Source organism: Ranitomeya imitator, chromosome 1, assembly GCF_032444005.1.
Source record: "Ranitomeya imitator isolate aRanImi1 chromosome 1, aRanImi1.pri, whole genome shotgun sequence".
NCBI classification, from domain to species: domain Eukaryota; kingdom Metazoa; phylum Chordata; class Amphibia; order Anura; family Dendrobatidae; genus Ranitomeya; species Ranitomeya imitator.
This window is the reverse complement of record NC_091282.1, coordinates 1,098,346,359-1,098,368,784: the sequence shown is the minus strand read 5'-3', so window position 1 is coordinate 1,098,368,784 and position 22,426 is coordinate 1,098,346,359. Positions and strand designations below refer to the sequence as shown.

The 22,426-nt window shown below is 42.4% G+C and overlaps 1 protein-coding gene across 3 annotated transcripts in view; it reads right to left on the bottom strand.

Moving 5' to 3' along the window:
• Positions 1–11,467: 11,467 nt before the first annotated feature.
• The window catches only part of TENM3 (teneurin transmembrane protein 3), a 736,855-nt gene continuing 725,896 nt past the window's right edge, over positions 11,468–22,426 (bottom strand). For all 3 annotated transcript variants that reach the window (XM_069744268.1, XM_069744269.1, XM_069744270.1), the window contains one exon: positions 11,468–13,062. In XM_069744268.1, the coding sequence (XP_069600369.1) occupies positions 12,307–13,062 (756 nt within the window). In that variant the 3' untranslated portion in view covers positions 11,468–12,306. The remainder of the gene's footprint in view (positions 13,063–22,426) is intronic.

The window sequence follows — 22,426 nt, the reverse complement described above, 5'->3', positions numbered from 1 at the left end:
TTCATCATGATATTGATGTGTGATAAATCAGCACAGAGAAGAACAGTAATAAACAGATAAAACAGTTGTAAACTTTCAGTCACAACAAGCTCACAGACAGCTGGCTACAAAATGAGCTAACTGAGAATCTATGAGTGAGAAAGAAAAGTTTTAGTGAAACCCAATGTCAAAAATTATTTTTAGTATAAAATACAGGCATATAAAAAATGGCCCACAGCCTGTACAGAAGAACATGGATAAACTGGCTACCTAACACGTAAAAAGGAAATAGAAAATAAAAAGATATATACAGTGACATTTAAAAGTTTGAGCACCCCTGGTCAAAATTACTTTATTGTGAACAGTTAAGCAAGTTGAAGATGAATTAATCTCTAAAAGGACTAAAGTTAAAAATGACACATTTCCTTTGTATTTTAGGAAAAATATATTTTCACCTTTTACATTTTTAAAATTACTAAAAGGAAAATGGGCTAATGCAAAAGTTTCGGCACCCTGCATGGTTAGTACATAGTAGCACTCCCTTTTACAAGTATCATAACTTGTAAATGCTTTTTGTAGCCAGCCAAGAGTCTTTCAATTTTTGTTTGAGGGATTTTCATCCATATTTCATTGAAAAATTCTTCCAGTTCTGTGGATTCCTGGATCATCTTGCATGCACTGCTATTTTGAGGACTAGACACAGATTTTTAATGATGTTCAGATCAGGAGACTGTGAGGGCCATAGTATAAGCTTCAGCTTGCACCTTTTGAAGCAGTCTATTGTGGATTTTGATGTATGGTTAGGATTATTATTCATTTGTAGAACCCATCCTCTTTTCAACTTCAGATTTTTTACAGATAGCAATAGTGCTGAAATTTCATTGAATCCATTCTTTACTCTACCTGTGAAATGTTCCCCATGCCATTGGCTGCAATACAACCCTAAAGCATGATTAATCCACCCAGATGCTTAATGGTTGGCAAGATGTTATTTTCCTTAAATTATGTGCCCTTTTTTTCTCCACACATACTTTTGATCATCGAGCCAAATAGTTCTACCACAGGACTTGTTTCCAAAAATACATCATGGTTGTATAGATGTTCTTTTGCATACTTGTGATGCTGAATTTTATGGTGAGGAGACAGGAGAGGTTTTCTTCTGATGACTCTTCCATGAAGGTCATTTTTGTGCAGGGGTCCCTGAACAGTAGAACAATGTACCACAACTCCAGAGTCTGCTATATCTTTCTAAAGGTCTTTTGCAGTCAAGCGGAATTTTGATTTGCCTCTCTACCAATCCTACAAGCATCTATCACTGAAATTTTGCTTGGTCTTCCAGACCTTTTCTTGATCTCCACTGTTTCAGTTAATTGCCATTTCTTAAATGCATTTCAACTTAGGAAAGGGCAACTTGAAAACGCTTTGCTATCCTCTCATAGTCTTCTCCTGCTTTGTGGGTCTTCACCATTTACATTTTCAGAGTTCTAGGCAGCCAATTAGAAGAACTCGTGGCTGCATCACCTGGCCTTTCCTAACGATGATAGTGAGCAAGCTATAACCCTAACAGGCTAATTAAGGTCTGAAACTTTGGTCAAAGTTATCTAAGCACACAAATCTCCAAGGGTGCACAAACATTTGAATTGGCCCATTTCTGTTTCTTGTCATTTTTAAAATGTAAGAAATGACTATATACAGCTCTGGTAAAAAGTTAAGAGACAACAACATTAAAACCCTATCATGGGCAGCCCAATCTCCAGACCTGAACCCCATTGGAAATCTATGGAATGTAATCAAGATTATGATGGATACTCACAAGACCTCAAACAAAGAAGAACTGCTTACATTTTTTTGCCAAAAGCAGTATGAAAGACTGGTGGAAAGCATGCCAAGATGCATGAAAGCTGTGATTAAAAATGATGGTTATTCCACAAAATATTGATTTCTGAACTCTTCCTGAGTTAAAACATTAGTATTGTTGTTTATAAATGATTGTGAACTTGTTTTCGTTGCATTATTTGAGGTCTGAAAGCACTGTTTGTTTTTCAAATTTTCACCATTTTTCTTTTTCAGAAAAAAAAATACAACATTTATTGCTTGGAAATTCAGAGACATGTTGTCAGAAGTTTATAGAATAAAAGAACAATTTACATTTCACTAAAAAATATACCTATAAAGAGAAAAATCAGACAAACTGAACATTAACTGTTCATAATAACAGTAATTTCCAGGTCACCACCTGACAGCACCATGGAGGACGTCCTTCTTATACACAGTGGGACAGGAAACACGAGAGTTTGAAAGGACCCTCCCCCTTCCACCCTTCAGTGTTTTTCCTGTCCCACTGTGGATAGGAACGACGAGAGATCGTTGTCCCTACAGAGCGTGCGAATCGGGGGGCTCAGCCTCTTCCTTCCCATGGCCGAAACTCTGTATCGCCGACACCCAATTGATTGGGTCCCTCAGCGACGCCGGTGTAGCGCTGCTCCTGGCTAAAAGGTCGCTTCCCCCTGGTGGGGGCTCTCGACCTCGGATGGCTACCCCAAGCGTACCTGCGTGGATCTCTGCAGGGTGGTTCCTTGGCAGACAGCCCGGAGGAGGGGCAGGTACGGCAGAGCGCTCCAGACTCCATGCGCTCAGAGGAGTCGGCGGTAAGCGTGCGTTGGACTTCCGGGTTACCGCTGCCACGTTACTTCCGGGTCGCGGCGGCAGCAGGGGGGCGGCTCTCCTCATCGCTCCTGTAGGAGCGCCGGGACAGAAGCGAAGGAATAAAAGGTAAGTGAGTATAGCGCTAGACACCGCAGCTATAATGGATCCAGTCTCCATACCAGCGGTCTGTGTAGAGGCTACGGGGAAGCAGGATTCCCTTGCACATGTGAGTCCTCATTTAGAGGTGCGCTCCGTATAGTCCTATTAAAGGTACTAGTGGTGGTTCCTTTATATATTCCAGGGGCGTCCTTCATCTGGAGATAAGAAGACGGGTAAAACCAGGAGATGCCCTATATGTGCCACAAAACTTAATGCCTTGTGTCAGAAGCCACTGTGCGAGCCCTGCACCGCCCGCATTGTAGGAGAGGAACAGGCCTCTCTAATAACAAGCATGAGAGCTATGGTTAGAGAAGAAGTGCAGGCTTCTACATCTAACCTATCTGCCGCCCAGCAGTTCCAGCCTGAGGTCCAGGATCTACCCAGGTCTAGGAAGAGGCAGAGAGAGTCAGATTCATCTTCTGAGAACAGTCAATCAGAATCTGACATAGAGGAAGAGGAAGAAGTGTGTAAAGATTCCCCTCAGAAGGGGAAAAAGTATCTTTTTTCTTCCAATGATATTGACGAACTACTGGGAGCAGTCAGACAGACTATGCAGGTTGAGGAACCTTCGACCTCTCTTTCCATGCAGGACGAGATGTTCGGGGGTCTGCGGTCACAGACTTCAAAAGTCTTTCCAGTTAGCGCACATATTCGGTAAGTCCGAGTTCAGTCTCGGCTTTGCTCAGAATTTGCAGCTTCTGACCCCTCCTTCACCTCTTCCCGCAGCTCAATGATTTTGGAAGAGTGGGAGGAGGCAGAGAAGAGGATATCAATACCGAGAGACTTTAGGTTCCGTCTTCCCTTTGAACATGAAGAGGTCAAGGACTGGGAAGATGTACCAAAGATTGACATCCAACTAGCGAAATTTTCGATACCCTGTGTCAGCGCTGGGGAACCCCGTCCGTGGATCTTTTTGCGACCAGAAGAAATACAAAAATAAAGACCTTCTTCTCCCTAAATCCTCAGGAAAATCCAGCAGCGGTGGATGCCCTTTCTCAGTCGTGGAGCTCGGGTCTGCTATATGCCTTTCCCCCTCTCGCATTAGTACCAAGGGTACTCAGGAAAATTTGCGAGGACAGAGCTCGGGTGATCCTGGTGGTCCCTTTCTGGGCCGGAAGGAGCTGGTTTCCCCTTCTGAAGAAGCTGGCAGTGGACAGTCCTTACCATCTTCCAGTCAGGGGGGACTTGCTTTCTCAGGGTCCGATCTTCCATCAGAACCCAGGAAAGTTGCGGTTAACAGCTTGGATCCTGAGCGGCAGATCCTAAGGGCAAAAGACCTTTCAGAAGGAGTAATTTCGATTCTACAAGCAAGTAGGAAACCAGTGACTTCAGCAATATACCTCAGAACCTGGAGAAAATTCTGCAGTTTTTGTGGAGACACAACAATCGATGTTGATCACCCTAACATACCCAAGATTCTTGATTTCCTACAGCAGGGATTTAAGATCGGGCTCAAACCAAGTACCTTGAGGGTTCAAATTGCAGCCCTCAGTGTATTTTATGACTCTTCCCTTGCCGCCCACCCTTGGATCGCTCGTTTTTCTAGAGCAGTCTCGAGGCTGAAGCCTCCAATCAGAAAGTCTGTGCCCCGTGGGACCTAAATTTAGTCATTAATGTTCTATGCAAAGAGCCCTTTGATATAAACAAGGATATAAATATCGCTAATCTGTCCCTAAAAGCTGTGTTTTTAGTAGCCATTACATCAGCCAAAAGATTGGGGGAGCTTCAGGCCCTTTCCATCAAAAACCCCTATCTACAGATATTTGATGATAGGTTGGTTTTGAGGCTTGACCCAGGATTTCTTCCCAAAGTAGCCTCTGTGTCAAATATTAACCAAGAGGTCGTTCTTCCGTCTTTTTGTCAATCTCCTAAAAACCAGAAAGAAGCCTTCTTCCATAACTTAGATGTCAGGGAGACGATACTGAAATACTTGGACATGACTAGGGCCTGTAGACAAGATAGTAATCTCTTTGTCCTGTACGGGGGTCCTAATAGGGGAAAAAAGGCATCAAAATCCACTATTGCCAGGTGGATTAGATCCACTATTTCCACGGCCTATCAGATACAGGGAAAAGATCCTCCAGATAGCCTTAAGGCTCATTCATCTAGGGCTATGGCCACATCTTGGGCCAAAAGAGGGGGGGCCTCAGTAGATCAGATTTGTAATGCAGCATCTTGGTCTAACATTAGCACCTTTTCAAAACACTACAAATTAGATGTAGTTTCTTCTCAGTTAGCCTTTGGCAGGAAAGTGCTTCAGGCGGTAGTCCCACCCTAGGTCTAGGAAGTTTCCTTTGGTACTTCTCCATGGTGCTGTCAGGTGGTGACCTGGAAAACGGTAATTAATCTTACCGATAATTGTATTTCCAGGAATCCATCCTGACAGCACGGATAGTTCCCTCCCTAATGTAAACATGTATCATACTTATGTGAAGTAACATTGATGTTAATCTTGTTATGTTCAAAATAAATTTTTCTGTTTGCATCCATCCAGATGTGTTACTTTGGAAAACCACTGAAGGGTGGAAGGGGGAGGGTCCTTTTAAACTCTTGTGTTTCCTGTCCCACTGTGTATAAGAAGGACGTCCTCCATGGTGCTGTCAGGATGGATTCCTGGAAATACAATTATCGGTAAGATTAATTACCGTTTTTGACCAGGGTTGTCCAAACTTTTACATGTCACTGTATATATCTTCTTATTTTCTATTTCATATTTACGTGTTAGGTATCCAGTATATCCATGTTCTTCTGTACAGGCTGTGGTCCTATTTTTGTTTTATATGCCTGCATTTTATACTAAAAATAATCTTTGACATATTGCTTATACCTCAAATATAATAGTTATAAATTACTTACCTGTTCTGTTTTTTTTGTTTTTTTGTTTTTTTTATGGAGACCTATTTTTTGCCTCCATCTGTGATCACATGTTGATCTTCCCATATTGATAGTCTAAATATCTATATTTGTATTAATTTAAAATACACTTAGCAACTATTCTAATTTAGAATCCTATCAGGTGAGTAGTAAATCTCATGTTTGTCGGAAAATAATTGAAAATTCTTCAGTCTAGACATAAACATGTAATATTTATTCCAAATAAAAATCTTTGTAAATGTTTCTAGCTATTCTACTAATGAAGACGTGCTGTGCAGTTATCTAGTATAGCAAGTAATGCAAATAAAGGTTATTAATATGCATTGTCTTTATAGGTGGGTATAACCAGGACGCTCTGATGTGTGTTACATGCAGATGGCTAGTCGGGCGCTAGATAGCTACCATCATCCGCGAGCAGTCAATAACTCTAGGGAGGGATACTTAGGAGCTTTCATCCATCGACATACATCCATCTACACACACACATAATATCAAAGCAATACTAGCGCACGGCCGTGCGGTCATGCGCAGTTTATATAGCTGCAGCACAGGAAACAGCTACAGAAGTTTTGCCCTTTCAGGACCTGCCAAAAGGACCAATGGGATGTGCTGCAGTACCTGAGCATGTGACCCTCGATCTCCAACGGGAGATCTTGCCCTGGGCATGCTCAGTGTGTGCAAATAAGGACTTAGTCCCAGAGAAGCCCGCTCGCCGCAGATCAGTGCAGGGTACAACAGGAGAGCCAGAAAAGGCAGCAGTAACCCCCTGCACAGAATCAGTCCCAGCAAGACGCTGGGAGCGACGCCTCCACTGAGCAGATCCCACTGCAGCCGAAGCAGAATGGGAGACCACAGCAGACACGGATCGAGATTCCCCCTGTGCAGCAGAGGAAACTCGACTCCTAACACATAGTAGACTGCATCTGAGTGTCCGTCTCCAGTAGACACAAAAGCTTGAAAATGATGCACAGCAGAAAGCACGTTCGCTCTGCCGGCACCATTATATCCCACGGCCTCGTCGGCACATACATCCAAATCCAGCTTTTCCACAATGTGAAAGCACAATGTGAAAGCTCTCTTAAGGTACCGTCACACATAATGATATAGTTAACGATATCGTTGCTTTTTGTGACGTAGCAACGATATCGTTAACGAAATCGTTATGTGTGACAGCGACCAACGATCAGGCCCCTGCTGGGAGATCGTTGGTCGCTGGGGAAAGTCCAGGACTTTATTTCGTCGCTGGACTCCCTGCTGACATCGCTGAATCGGCGTCACACTGGTAACCAGGGCCGCGCTTAGTAACCCGATGTTTACCCTGGTTACCATTGTAAATGTAAAAAAACAAACACTACATACTTACATTCCGGTGTCTGTCCCCTCGCCTTCAGCTTCCCGCATTGACTGTGAGCGCCCGCCGGCCGTAAAGCACAGCGGTGACATCACCGCTGTGCTTTACGGCCGGCACTCAATCAGTGCGGGAAGCTGAAGGCGAGGGACGTGACCAGACAACAGAATGTAAGTATATAGTGTTTGTTTTTTTACATTTACAATGGTAACCAGGGTAAACATCGGCTTACTAAGCGCAGCCCTGCGCTTAGTAACCCGATGTTTACCCTGGTTACCCGGGGACTTCAGGATCATTGGTCGCTGGAGAGCTGTCTGTGTGACAGCTCTCCAGCGACCAAACAGCGACGCTGCAGTGATCGGCATCGTTGTCTAGATCGCTGCAGCGTCGCTAAATGTGATGGTACCTTTACAGAGTTCTGAGTTTCCTTTCCTCCCACATTCCAAAGACATACTGATAGGGAATTTAATGTGAGCACCAATGGGGACAGTGATGTTGATGTCTGTAAAACCTTGCGGAATATGATGGCGCTATATAAGTGAGGAAAATAAATAAAGTTAGAAAAACAAGGCTGCTTTTTCCAGCAGCAGTGTCCCACTCGTTCATGGAGCATGTAGTATTGCAACTCAGCAACAATGAAATTTATTAGACAAAGATGCAATACCATTAACAAACCACTGACTATAGTTGAAGCTAATTCCAATTTCTGTTTTCTGAATATGTTTCTAATCTCATCCAATGACTTTATAGGGGTATCCTCATCTTGGACATTTATTGCATACTCACTAGAAACGAGAGGAAAAAAACCCAGATGGAATTGAATTCTAATTAAATTTTACAAAAATCCGCACTTGGAAAAAATGTGGATTTTTTAGTAACTTGCTTCCGTGCCAATTGAGCAAAATAGCAGCCTGTAGTGGTAATACATTAATGACCATCGGGAACCTATATTGGTAGCCTGTCTTTTAAGATATTAAACAGTAATAGTTTAGCTCTGTATCTTCTGTAATTTTCCTAACACCTGGGCTGTATATTTCTAGTGAGAACATGCTTGTTTATAGCATTCATCCAATACCGTATTTTCTGGTGTATAAGACGACTGGGCGTATAAGACGACCCCCAACTTTTCCATATAAAATATGAAATTTGGGATATGCCCGCCGCACAAGACGGGGGTCATCTTATACACCCAGTCATCTTATACGGCGTGTGGTTCCCAGGGTCTGGAGGAGAGGAGACTCTCCTTCAGGCCCTGGGATCCATATTCATGTAAAAAATAAAGAATAAAAATAAAAAACATGGATATACTCCCCCTCGGACGGCCCCTGGCTCACAGCGCTGCTAGCGTCTGCCTCCGTCCCTGAGAATGCAGTGAGTGAAGGACGTTCGATGACGTCGGGGTCACATGAGCGGTCAGATGACCGGTCACCTGACTGCGACGTCATCGAAGGTCCTTCACTCACTGCATTCTCAGGAACAGAGGCAGACGCTAGCAGCGCTGTGAGCCAGGGGCCGTCCGAGGGTGAGTATATCCATGTTTTTTATTTTTATTCTTTATTTTTTAAATGAATATGGATCCCAGGGCCTGAAGGAGAGTCTCCTCTCCTCCAGACCCTGGGAACCACACGCCAACATCCAGGATCGCTCCCTGCACACGCCGTACCTGGCGTATAAGACGACCCCCGACTTTTGGGACAATTTTTAGGGGTCAAAAGGTCATCTTATATGCCGGAAAATACGGTAGTTCTTTCATCGCTATTTGGTGAGAACAGTATATGTTTATATTCTTCAGTGGGAAAGTGTATTCATCCAATTACTGCATAGTTTCGTTATTGCTGTTTGGTGAGAAATGTTGTATTTATAATATGGTAGAACATCTGGTACTAGGAGAGATTTTTGGCACGTCATATCCAGGGTGACATACTTGTCCGGTGTAATTTGACATCTGAAGAGCTGGCTGCTCAGAAGAGAGATATTATATTGGACAAATAGAATTTGTTACAGTTTGTTTAACACTTGGTAACGCAAGCATTTGTTTTTTCTAAACAATACATAAGCTGGAGAAGATTTCAGCTAAGACAGAAAGAAGCCTGTAATCTATAGACCAGAGGTTACACCCGTGTCGGTCTATAGTGTGGATATCCCATGAATTTCTCTCTTCGCCATTCGCTTCTCACGGTTGATGTTTCCAGACAGATGATGTCGCCATTCCTGGTGAAGTTTTGCTTTTTGCAAGTGTAGTATGCAATATAAGTGCTTTACCTTCGTGATTTATATTATGCAAATGTGTACGCAATATCACACCATTTCCTGTTTTCTGTAGTCAATTAATTGTTGCAATAAAATTAATCGCCTTCTTTAAAGTCATATCTGAGCCCTCTGAGTACTTGGCAAAACACAGCCGCCGACCAGTAATTTTCCAAAAAGTAAAAAAAGGCCATCAAGATGTTAAGAAATAAGAAAATCCTTATAGTCACTTTACAGCTCACCTCTCCGGCCCCTCTGTGTCACCTGCCCAGACTTCACGCGCATCTTTAGATTACTGCTGCTCATGCTTAAATCCCCGGGAGGACTCTGCGAAGCATGTGAAAGGACACAACATCATGACGGTGTGCATTTTAGCAATCTGAAAATGTGCTGAGGATTGGACAAATAGCAATAATGGTGAGGAACAAAGAGGCCGTAGAGGTGAGCAATAAGATGAGCACAAGGATTTTTTTTAATTTTTAATAGCTTACAATGTAGAAACCCTTGAGCATAATAAGGGAGATCAAATTCGTGGAACATTAACGCCAACAGGTGAATTAAAATTTTGCCTGACCTGCTCATCTCTAATATTCACAGGATATGCCACAAATGTCTGAGAGATGCGTGTCCCACCTCTAGGAATTTCATCTCAACAATGGGGTTACATCTCATGCCATCCAGAATGGAGAAGGAACTCTCTCCATTCATTTAGATGAGAGTGTCAAAAACAGCCATATAAGCACTTGTCTGCTGTATTTGGAACTCCTTTAGAAATGAAGGTAGAGAGCCACCAACAAAACATACCCTGTGGATCTGCTATAACTGTCTGAGATGGGAAAACCATTTTAAGATATCAAGAAATAAGTCAAAACGAAAACTAAAATAATAAATAAATAAATGAACACCTTATCCTATACAGTTCTGACTTGACAAGTTTGCCATTACTGTAAATGTACTCTATTTGCTTTAAGGTGTATAAAGAAATGATATGAAATCTTACAAAACGGTCATTTCTCTCCATTTTGTCAGTCTAGCAGCATGAAGGTTACCGCAGATATCAAAGGATGCAGAAGGTGAGATGAGATTATACATAGAACTGATTTCTCAGACAACATTTATCCACTGACAGTTTTCCTGATTTCTGCACATTTCCCACGGCAGAGAGACATAATGAACAGTGATTTGGTTCGATTTAGGTTACTGCAACAAGAAATGGCTGCCTACTATGTTTCATCGCCTTTTCAAGCAAACACTTTTATTAGAAGGATGGATAAACCTCCAAGGTTTATAAGTAGTTGTAACAACAGAGGCATTAAAATAAATATATATATATATAAAAAAAAACATTTACAAGATTCAAAATGGAAAATAAATCGGCAAAGTTATTGGATGTTGTGTAGCAATACATAAGCCTCGGTAATGTACACAAGTAACACTGCTTTTATTGTTGGCAAGTATGAACGTTCCGATATGCAGAGATTTCCGGTGTCTAGAATATCAATCTACGACATCTTTCAACAGCATTAGAACTATACGGTAAGAATTTGGATAACAAAACACAACTTAAAGTATGTAATGTTGAGGCTAAGAGCATTAACAAATATATCCTATTGATTTCAGAAAATATTACAAGAAAGCAAGTGTGCCAGGAAGAAGAAGTACAAACCAGACTACTTCAAAAAGGCGAGTTCTATTGTAGGAGAATTGATCAAAGCCAAGATACAGGGCCCATCATGAACTCGAGGTCTACGTGAGCCACGAGCTTAAAAAATACCTTGTTCTGGTATCTGGTACAGCATCAGTGAAGGGCTGGCAACTGCTAACTTGCACTTGCCCATATTACTTTAGCACCTGCTACATGTAGAATTTGCTACTCTATGGGTAGTAGTTCACATTGCATTGGTGCTTATCCCTTCTAGGATAGTCATCGCAATAACCTGGCAAGCAGAAGGAGCTAGAAATTCCTCATTTCCTTGCTTTTGTACCCTTTGCAGCATAAAGGGTTTTTTTTTTCTATTTATTAATTAAACCATTTCTATGTATATTTATTCACACTGTAAAATTGCTTTTAATATTTGATCACCTTCAAATCTATAGGTCCAAGGAGTCCTACATTAATTCTAGTATCTGAAGAATGGAAATGACTATAAAACTATCCATAGAAAAAGGACCCTTAAGAGCTTTTACATTCATTTTTTTTTATCATTTTATTTTATATATAAACTTTCTGAAACACTTTTACATAAATTAACTCCTCTGAGACTAATATTTGATGTACAGTAAATTGTAATTCCTATAAAAATCCATAAACAACTTGTTTCACATAATTTACAAAAAAAAAAGGAAAAAAACCAAAACCGATTCCTTTGCTCAAACTTGCAGAGAATTCTACTTGCAATATTTTTTTTTTTTTTTGTTCAAGGCAAACCATGTCGGCATTGTAAAATCTGTATTTAAAGTCACATGGTAGCATAAGTCACTTGTGCCAATTTTTGTCCTTGTCTGATTTAGAAAGCAGCACGGAAAAAGCAGTCAAGTTGTCTATAAACAGTAATTTTTGCTCCACATTTCAAAATTAACAATGATATATACCACATCCTATGCAGAGAGAAAGAGAGAGAAATCGAGAAACTACTCTTGGTAAGCAAAGGTCAACAATTTCAATAATATTCGGAAACACTGTACAGATATCCGCTTCCATTTTGTCTTTTATTACAGTGCCTGGATGAACGTAGATAGAGCCTACTGCAAAATTTATAGGCTTTTACTCTCCAGTCCAAGTGCAGTGATATGCATATGTAAACATATTATCTTAAAGCAGATCACCTTTAAGGTCATTCATAAAAACAATGGGGAGGGTGCCAACAGCATTTTTAATCCCCAGGAAGGCTCTTATATCCACAGAGTCCAGTACAGATTGTGCTACAGAGAGGATATTTGAGCCAATGTAGAGTCTAAGCTCAAATAACTATGCAGCAAAACAGTTTCCATCTCCCTTTGTAGAGGAAGCACAAGTGTTACGTCTCTTTGGCAGCCTCAGCAAGGCCGTTGTGTTACCTTTTCCCAATCTCGCTTTGTCTGAGAAACTGTATATTGTAAGAGCTGTCTGCTAATTCAGGGTATTGCTCCACAGAGAGTACATAGTACCCATCATATCCTTGTACTTTGCCAGCGCTTAGCAGTTGTCTTTTCTCTCCTTCAGTCCATAACCTAGCGCCTTCTTCACCATCTCTTACTCTCTGCTGTTCCCTGGCCCAGGCGTGGGAAAGAGCTCTTTGTCTTGCTTGTTCTAGGATCCGTGCCTTCTCTTCGTCAAGTGTCATGCCGTAACGTACATGCAAGGCCAGGGCACCATACTGCATTTCCACGTCGGCAAACCTGCGAGTTCTTCCGTTTACTACAGTAGTAGATTGGGACACTGTTACATTGATGCCATTTTCCAAGGTTTTGCGGCCACTGGTTAATCTCAAGGTGGCAAGGTCATTTTCAGGAGTGATGGTTTTGATGAAATAGTGGGTGTCTCGCCCTTCTATAGTAAAGTGTAGGTTCTCTAGGTAGAAGGCAGAATTAAGAACTGCTGCGACCTTAATGCAGTCCTCGTTTGCAATGTTGAGAACATTAGTGATGACTTTGCCTTGATTGACAGCCAGCATGACTCCTTTACCGATCAGTGATTTCACAGTAGCAAACCATAGCCACGATTTCTCCTCTCTGGTTTTATGTCTACTTATCTGAATCTCTGGGATCTTCCCCAGAGATAAGAAAGCCGTTGACTGCCTGGAAACTTGCTGCTGCACTCCAGAAAGTGGCTGAAAGACAAATAGTTACGTTATAAATTATTTACTTGCAAGTCATAGAAATACATTACATTTTGGACAAGTTATTTTCTTGTTTTCTTCCTTCACAAGTCACAATAAACTGTCACTGGGCTGTGTACTTCACTTTTATTTACGGTCAATAGGAGAGAGCAATTTGCCTTTTTCCCACCGTGAATTTGCTTCCTTTCTACTTATATTAGAAAAGTGTTTACAACGCAATGAATATGTTATGGTAATGGGCGCACATTTATCTTTATAAGCTTGGATACCGAAGCTAAATACTGACTTCATATATTCAACTTATAGTAACAAAAAACAATCCTTACTAAAAAAAAAATGGGCATAACATGGACTTGACTCTATATATTGAATTATATATTGATTACTAATGCATATTGGAATAGATTTAAAGGAAACCTGTCACCAGGTTTGGCCAATACGAGTTACGGCCACCATCTTTCAGGGCTTATATACAGCATTTTATAATGTTGTATATAAGCCCCTGATCCGACCTGCAAGGGAAGAAAAATAACTTTTATTATTCTAAATTGCGGGCCAGTCCGGTCCGATGGGTGTCACTCTTCTTGGTCCGGCGCCTCCCATCTTCTTGCAATGCCGCCCTCCTTCTTGCTTCGTATGGATGACACATCCCTGCGTCATATACACAGGCTCCCTGGAATCGCGCTCCTGCGCAGGCGTACTTATCTTCCCTGTTGAGGGCAGAATAAAGTACTGCAATGCGCAGGCGCTGGGCCTCTCTGACCTTTCCTTGTGCCTGCGCACTGCAGTACTTTGCTCTGCCCTCAACAGGGAAGATAAGTACGCCTGCGCAGGAGCACAATTCCAGGGAGCCTTTGTGGATGACGCAGGGACATGTCATCCACAAGAAGCAAGCAGGAGCGTGGCATAGCAAGAAGATGGGAGGCATTATTATGCAACGGGAATATTGAATGGCAAATAAAGGACTACATATCCTGTAACACAGAAGGGGTTATTTATTCCATCAAATGCCCCTGTAATAAAATCTATATTGGGCGAACAAAGCGACCCCTTCAAGTAAGAATCAGCGAACATCTAAGGAATATTAATAAGAAATTCCAGGGACACCCGCTGTCAAAGCATTTTTTTTATTCATCACAGCGGTAAAATTGATGGCACTTCTATTACAGGTCTCAAAGTCGTACCTAAAAGCTGGCGAAGGGGTAATTACATTAACCAAATGTCAAGGGAAGAGACCAAAATGATATTTGTATTAGACACCCTAATACCAAAGGGCTTAAACAGCGAAATTGAACTATTTGCTTTTAACAGATAGTGCGGTCACATGTTTTCCTTGCGCTATATATGTAGAGGAAATCCAGGACGATCCATCCCTGAGGCAGGAATACGCTATATTCCGAAACGCATAGGAAAGGAAGAGTGGACTTACTGCGCTATCCGTAGCCAGTCACGTGTGTTACCACATGATTGTGACGTCACGTAAGGTCCTGCATCTGCAGTGTACCTAGCGGCTGAATTTACTAGCGCTTCTCCGTCCTGTGAAGTGGGTGAGTGCATGGTGCTTTTGCCACCGGCTGGGGCAGCACCTGCAATCCACCCACGTGAACGCACACCCATGGACTCTATTAGAAAGGACACTGGGACCGCACAGAAAAATCTATCCATGAAAGCCCGGGATACCATTGGGCACACATCATAAGGTAATACTGGACGTTCCTGTATTTATGAGGAACTAGCTATCTGTGCACTATTACCTGGTCTGTGCTATATACATTGAATGTGTTTTTCCGCATAGGGGTTTATGTATTTACGTATACCAACGAGTTTGGTTTTCATTTTATCTTTATTTGTATTTTAATTTTATTTTTATTAAGTGGGTATTTTCTATATATATATTTTTCACTACCCCTAGTTTTTTAGTCCACAGACACCTTGTCTGTGAGGGTATGGAGTAAGAGGATCCAGCGCAGATAATTTGTTTACGAGAATTAGATAAAAGATTGTTATACAATAAAAAAAGAAAAATAATCACAGCCAAAATAGGAACCACTAGGTAACCATATAGATCCTGAAGTGGAAAGATATATATATACCAACTAAAAATGAAGAGTACGCCAGCAAGTATGTATTGTTTTATTAATAAAGGTATTTTAAATTAATTTTATTGGTCCCACATATTTTCAGTCCATACTTATATATATATATATACATATTAGCAACGTCTAGTACGTGTTTTATTGAATTATAGAATGCTGTATATTAGTCTTGAAAGGGGGTGGCTATACCTCGCATTGGCCAAACCTGGTGACAGGTTCCCTTTAAAATCAAAGGTTGTGCTGCTGATTTACATGGGTACATTTTGATAATGTCTGATCCATTCTGACAGAGAAAGAAGCAGATTTCGTTGATAATATATAATAATATTATTATTATTATTATTATTTATTATTATAGCGCCATTTGTTCCATGGCGCTTTACATGTGAGGAGGGGTATACATAATAATCAAGTTCAATAATCTTGAACAATACAAGTCACAACTGGTACAGGAGGAGAGAGGACCCTGCCCTCGAGGGCTCACAATCTACAAGGGATGGGTGAGGATACAGTAGGTAGGGTAGAGCTGGCCGTGCAGCGGTTTGGTCGATCGGTGGTTACTGCAGGTTGTAGGCTTGTCGGAAGAGGTGGGTCTTCAGGTTCTTTTTGAAGGTTTCGATGGTAGGCGAGAGTCTGATATGTTGGGGTAGAGAATTCCAGAGTAGGGGGGATGCACGAGAGAAATCTTGTATGCGATTGTGGGAAGAGGAGATAATAGGGGAGTAGAGAAGGAGATCTTGTGAGGATCGGAGGTTGCGTGCAGGAGAGTACCGGGAGACGAGGTCGCAGATGTATGGAGGAGACAGGTTGTGGATGGCTTTGTATGTCATGGTTAGGCTTTTGTACTGGAGTCTCTGGGTGATGGGGAGCCAGTGCAGGGATTGACAGAGGGGAGAGGCCGGGGAATAGCGGGGGGACAGGTGGATTAGTCGGGCAGCAGAGTTTAGAATAGATTGGAGGGGTGCAAGAGTGTTAGAGGGGAGGCCACAGAGCAGGAGGTTACAGTAGTCAAGGCGGGAGATGATGAGGGCATGGACTAGGATCTTTGCGGATTCTTGGTTTAGGAATGTGCGGATCCGTGAAATATTTTTGAGTTGGAGGCGGCAGGAAGTGGAAAGGGTTTGGATATGTGGTTTACAAGAGAGATCAGTGTCAAGGATTACCCCAAGACAGCGGGCTTGTGGGACTGGGGAGAGTGGGCAGCCGTTTACTGTAATGGATAGGTTCGTTGGGGAGGTCGTGTGAGATGGGGGAAAGATGATGAATTCTGTTTTGTCCATGTTAAGTTTTAGAAATCTAGTGGAGAAGAAGGATGAAATAGCAGACAGACATTGAGGGATTCTGGTTAGTAGGGTGGTAATATCTGGTCCGGAGATGTAGATCTGTGTGTCGTCAGCATAGAGATGATACTGAAAGCCGTGAGATTCTATGAGCTGTCCCAGGCCAAAGGTGTAAAAGGAGAAGAGCAGGGGTCCTAGAACTGAACCTTGCGGGACTCCGACAGATAGGGGGCGAGGTGAGGAGGTGGTGTGTGAGTGGGAGACGCTGAATGTACGGTCAGTTAGGTATGACGAGATCCAGGATAGGGCCAAGTCTGTGATTCCAAGGGATGAGAGGGTCTGCAGCAGCAGGGAATGGTCCACTGTGTCAAAGGCAGAGGACAGGTCCAGGAGGAGGAGGATAGAGTAGTGTCGCTTGCTCTTGGCGGTTAATAGGTCATTGGTAACCTTAGTTAGGGCAGTTTCCGTGGAGTGGTGTGACCGGAAGCCTGATTGAAAGCGGTCGAAGAAGGAGCAGGAAGATAGATGGGAGGACAGTTCAAGATGGACATGTTGTTCCAGTAGTTTTGAGGCAAAGGGGAAAAGTGATATAGGGCGATAGCTGTTTAAAGCTTGAGGGGAAAATGCCAGTTGTTAGTGATAGGTTGAAGAGATGGGTTAGGGTTGGGATGAAGACTGTGGTGAGGTTTGGGATGAAGTGGGATGGGAGTGGGTCAAGTGCACAGGTGGTGAGATGCGATCTTGAGAGTAGAGTGGAGAGTCCGTCTTCTGTAATGGTGGAGAAGTTGGTTTTGGAGGTGGAGTGCTGGGTGGTTTGGAGGAAGGGTTCTGGGGGTTGTTTACTAAAACTGTCTCTGATGTTCTCAATTTTCTGCTTGAAAAAAGAGGCAAAGTCTTCTGCTGAGATGAGTGGGGAGGGGGGAGGTGCTGGGGGACGGAGGAGAGAGTTGAAGGTGTTGAATAACTGTTTGGGGTTGTGAGACAGGGAGGATATGAGAGATGAGAAGTAGGTTTGTTTAGCTGTGGCGAGTGTGGTCTTGAAAGTAGTGAGGGACTGTTTGAATGCAATGAAGTGCTCGTTGGAGTGGGATCTTTTCCATCTGCGCTCAGCAGCTCTGGAAGCTCGCCTCAGTTCTTTGGTCATGCTGGTGTGCCAGGGTTGTCTCTTGATTTTGCGAGCTTTGGTATGTGTGAGAGGGGCAAGAGATTCCAAAGCTGCAGCTATTGTGGTGTTATATAGAGCGGCAGCATCATCCGCATTGTGTAGGGAGCTTACGTCTGTGAGAGGGAGGAGGGATTCAGAGAGTGAGTGAAGATCAAGGTGTTTAAGATTTCTGCGAGGATGTGAGAGTTTGTGGGGTGGGGGTTGTAGACAAGGAGTGGAAAGGGAAGAGAATGTGAGTAGGTTGTGGTAAGAAAGAGGAAGAGGTGAGTTTGAGAGGTTAGATAGGGAGCACAGGCGGGTGAAGATGAGGTCCAGTGTGTGACCATCTTTGTGGGTGGCTGTAGAAGACCATTGAGTGAGGCCAAAGGAGGAAGTGAGGGATAGAAGTTTAGTGGCAGCTGAGAGGGAAGTGTCAATGGGGATGTTGAAGTCGCCAATGATGATAGTGGGGATGTCAGCGGCGAGGAAATGGAGTAGCCAGGTGGTGAAGTGGTCAAAGAAGGTGGTGGCTGGCCCTGGGGGACGGTAGATGACAGTTGGAGGTTGGAGGGTGAGTAGATGCGTACAGAGTGCACCTCAAAGGAAGGGAGGGTAACAGAGGGTGGCAGTGGGATTGGGGTGAAGGAGCAGTTATCTGACAGGAGAAAACCAACTCCTCCGCCATGCTTGCTGCTGGGGCGGGGTGTGTGAGAAAGGTGGAAGCCACCGTAAGAGAGTGCAGCAGGGGAGGCTGTGTCAGAAGGGGTGAGCCAGGTTTCAGTGATGCCGAGGAAGGAGAGTTTGTTATTGATAAAGAGGTCATGGATAAATGAAAGTTTATTGCAGACAGAGCGTGCGTTCCATAGTGCTCCAGATAGGGAAATTGGGGGGAGTGGGGGCAGGATGAATGGGTATGAGGTTACTGTGGTTGCGAGGACGTGTAGAGGATCGTGGCAGGGGATTAGAAATGAGTGTGGGAGTGTGATGAGGAGGGCCAGGATTTGGGGATATGTCGCCAGCAATGAGGAGCAGCAGACTGAGCGTTAGAAGGTGTGAGCTGGATAGGTCATGATGTGGCCGTGTGTGCCTGGAGAGAAAGGATTGTATGTGGAGGAACAGTTCTGTGGAGGAGGTGAGGTGGCTGGGGAGGATTGAGGAAGAAATGACTAGTTCCTTACTGGGTGGAGTGATTACAGGAGATAGGAAGAAATAAAGTAGTATGGGGGTGAATGTTAAAAGTAACCGAAACATTATAGTGGTTTTCTATTCCGGTTTCTTATGTTCATTTGTACTATTGATTTACCACATCAAAATGAAAACGATGGGTACGCTTTATTGTTTTCATAATTTTATTGGCATAATTGGACTATTTTATGTAAGAACAATGCTCTCCATCTTACATTACGGATAAGGTAAAATATATCAACAACTACAAGTCCGGCGGTTTAACAAAATATTTTCCTAAAATAGTACACTGCGCCTTTGTAACTGGGCTGACGTTGGTGATGGTTCTGATCATAGAGTAGAGATTACACTTGTTCCAGATTACCTATGTCGGCCAGGCATTTGGACGTCATTTTTGGGAAGGTTGATCAATACGATGACCCAATAGTCACTGTGATCTATAGAAGTAAAGTGGCACTATGTGGAAACATTCAATAACTATGCCCATGGTAATATGCATTATCAAGTTCCACATAATAAACGCAATGTGCCATATACATAGAGCTGAGCAAAGTTTTCAAATTTTGGTTCCGATTATGATGGGTGGCGAATATTGTTTCGCAATGTCATTGGAGTCAATAGGAGTAGAAATGAACGAATATGTTCGGAACTGATCATCAAACATAAATTGGGCACAAAAAGGGTACCAATATGGCACGAATATGGCAAATTCAGATTCGGAGACCGATTCCGAACATATTCGCTCAACTCTACCTATGGTGCCTCCCACCTTGATTGGATTATTTAAAATAACACCTTTAAATGGTAATTTTAGAAATAATGTATACAGTCTTAATAATGAAAACTCACAACACACAAACCATACAAAGTGTGTCTTGTATATGGATTCAGCATGTATGGAGTTAAAGTTGGCTGAATTAATATATAGTACTAAGGGGAATTTTCACATTTGTTTCATTGTCAAAGTTTGATGGATAGTTCCCTCTGTCCCTGTTGCTAGTAGCTTGGAGCTAATGAAAGCCCAGCAAAGTATTAATGCCAGTCACTTTTTTCTCAGTCATTAACACATAATGCATGTATCTGTTCACCAATTAAACTGACTGTCATCTGGAATTCTGCAATTAAATTTAACACCAATATTTCATTTTTCTGACAAGTGAAATTAAAGCCACCACTGTTCCCCACTGGCATTCCGCTTCTATACTACCCAATATGCCATTTTTCTATTTCCAAACCAAAGTATTACATTAAAATGAATTTGTGTAAATATATTGATCTTTACTTTTGCTTGAAGATGTAATTTTGTAACAGAAAGACTACATGTAGCAAGAACTGCCTGTGTATATGCATAATATATAAGCATAAAGTAAGCAGCTATTAAGACGGCAAATGAACATCTGATTTCCATATTACTTTAAAATACAGACTATATGGAACACAGCGAAAAGAGGGCAAATTCAGAGCCAATGAAAGTTCAAACTATTTTTTTTCTGCATTATTTATATATGTAATTAGGAAATGTGGATGTGAACAACAAGAGCTACATGTGAGCTAACAGAGTACATCAAACCTTTCAGAAATAAACATATACACGGAAACAACAAGTATTTGGTTGACAAAGTTGGACTTTTCAAGATGAAAGGGTTTTTCCATCTTGTACATATATGACATTTATACACAAGATAGGCCAGAAATGTGTTAGATGCAGATCCTACTATTGGAACCCAGGTGAGGCCATCAATTTTTTGGGACTGTTATACAAATGAATGCGGAAAGCTGATTGTCCTCTATCCCTGGACAGTGTGCATCAGGGCCCTGTTCTCAATTTTAGAAGCAATAATTAATCAATAATTTATGGCATATATTAAAGGGAACCTAGCAGCAGGATTGTGCACAGTAACCTACAAACAGTGTCAGGTCGGCGCCGTTATACTGATTACAATGATACCTGGTGATGAAATCCATCTTCTGGTTGTTGTTTAATCTTTATTTTCAGTTTTGAGTTAATGATATGCTCGTGCTCTGGGGCCACCTCTGGGGGGTCTTCATGTGGTGCTCTGATTAGGTGTTCATCAGTACGGATTCTGACAGGTCACCAATCCCTAAAAAAAAAATCACCCTCTGGAGGCAAGTGCCAGCGCTGCAGCATGATCCCATCTATAATGTATATTTAATTATTGTTTTTGTTGGCATATATAAATTTAAAAAAATCAGTCTGCACCAGTGCCATCTTGTTAGAGAAAAAAAATTGCCTTCTCCAAGATGCCACCTTCGCCTGAGTAATAGCATTTATCGGATCGCCGATAGATGCTACTGCGCAGTCGTGGCTGGTGCCATCTTAGTGGAGACAATTTTTTTTTTCTGTAGCAAGAAGGCGCTGGTGACACCTGCGCAGTAGCAGCTATCGACTATCTGATAGATGCCACTGTGCAGGCACCGGTGGCGCCATTTTGGAGGAGGCAATTTTTTTTTTCATCTCTAGCCAGATGGTGCTCCCGGATTGCCATTAGTTGCTACTTCGCTGGCGAGGCCAGCACTATTTTCAGGCCACCGCCGGCGCCTTCCTACAGAAGGGGACTTTTTTCACTTTTTTAATATATATAATATAACATATGTAAACTTATGGTCAGCAGTCGCTGAGGATCTGTTTATACCAAGGAAGGTGACGGGCACAAGGGGGCATTCTTTGCGTCTGGAGGAGAGAAGGTTTTTCCACCAACATAGAAGAGGATTCTTTACTGTTAGGGCAGTGAGAATCTGGAATTGCTTGCCTGAGGAGGTGGTGATGGCGAACTCAGTCGAGGGGTTCAAGAGAGGCCTGAATGTCTTCCTGGAGCAGAACAAAATTGTAACATACAATTATTAAATTCTGTAGAAGGACGTAGATCTGGGGATTTATTATGATGGAATATAGGCTGAACTCGATGGACAAATGTCTTTTTTCGGTCTTACTAACTATGTTACTATGTTACTATGTTAGTCTGCATTATGAAGACCTAATGAGAGCACCACATGAAGACCCTCCCACAGGCCGCCTCAGAGCACGAGCATATCATTATCTCAAAACTGAAAATAAAGATAAAACATCCACAAGATGGATTTCATCACAAGGTATCATTGTAATCAGTATAACGGCACCAACCTGACACTGTCTGTAGTTCACTGTGCTCAGTCCTGCTGACAGGTTCCTTTTAAGACTATGGTATCCTACTATAGACTAAAGTGTTACCCAGAAACACTTAATAAAATATTCTGGTTTCTGAAAACCCCAGCCCCCTTCTACAATTTGCTTTAAATAAACTCTCCCCGGATACACCATTGATTCTCCCCCTGTGCTCCCCACTTTATGTTCTGACAGTGCTGCCGCTGATAAATGAGCTCAGCGGCTGTCCCCGAGTTGACAGCATAAGCCGCTCATAGCTGATGTGACGTCAGTGATGCAGACAATAGCAGACACTGGGAGCCACGATGGACCTCAAGCAGAATGAATAAAGCACAATCTGTTTGGTTTTTTTTACACAAAACTATCAAAATGAGTAACATGGCCATCCACACAAATCATATAATGCATTATATGAGGCAGAAGAACCTTTTCATGCCACTCCTGGCTGTAGAGAACAGAATCACAAAGCATCTATGGTCCCCTTAAT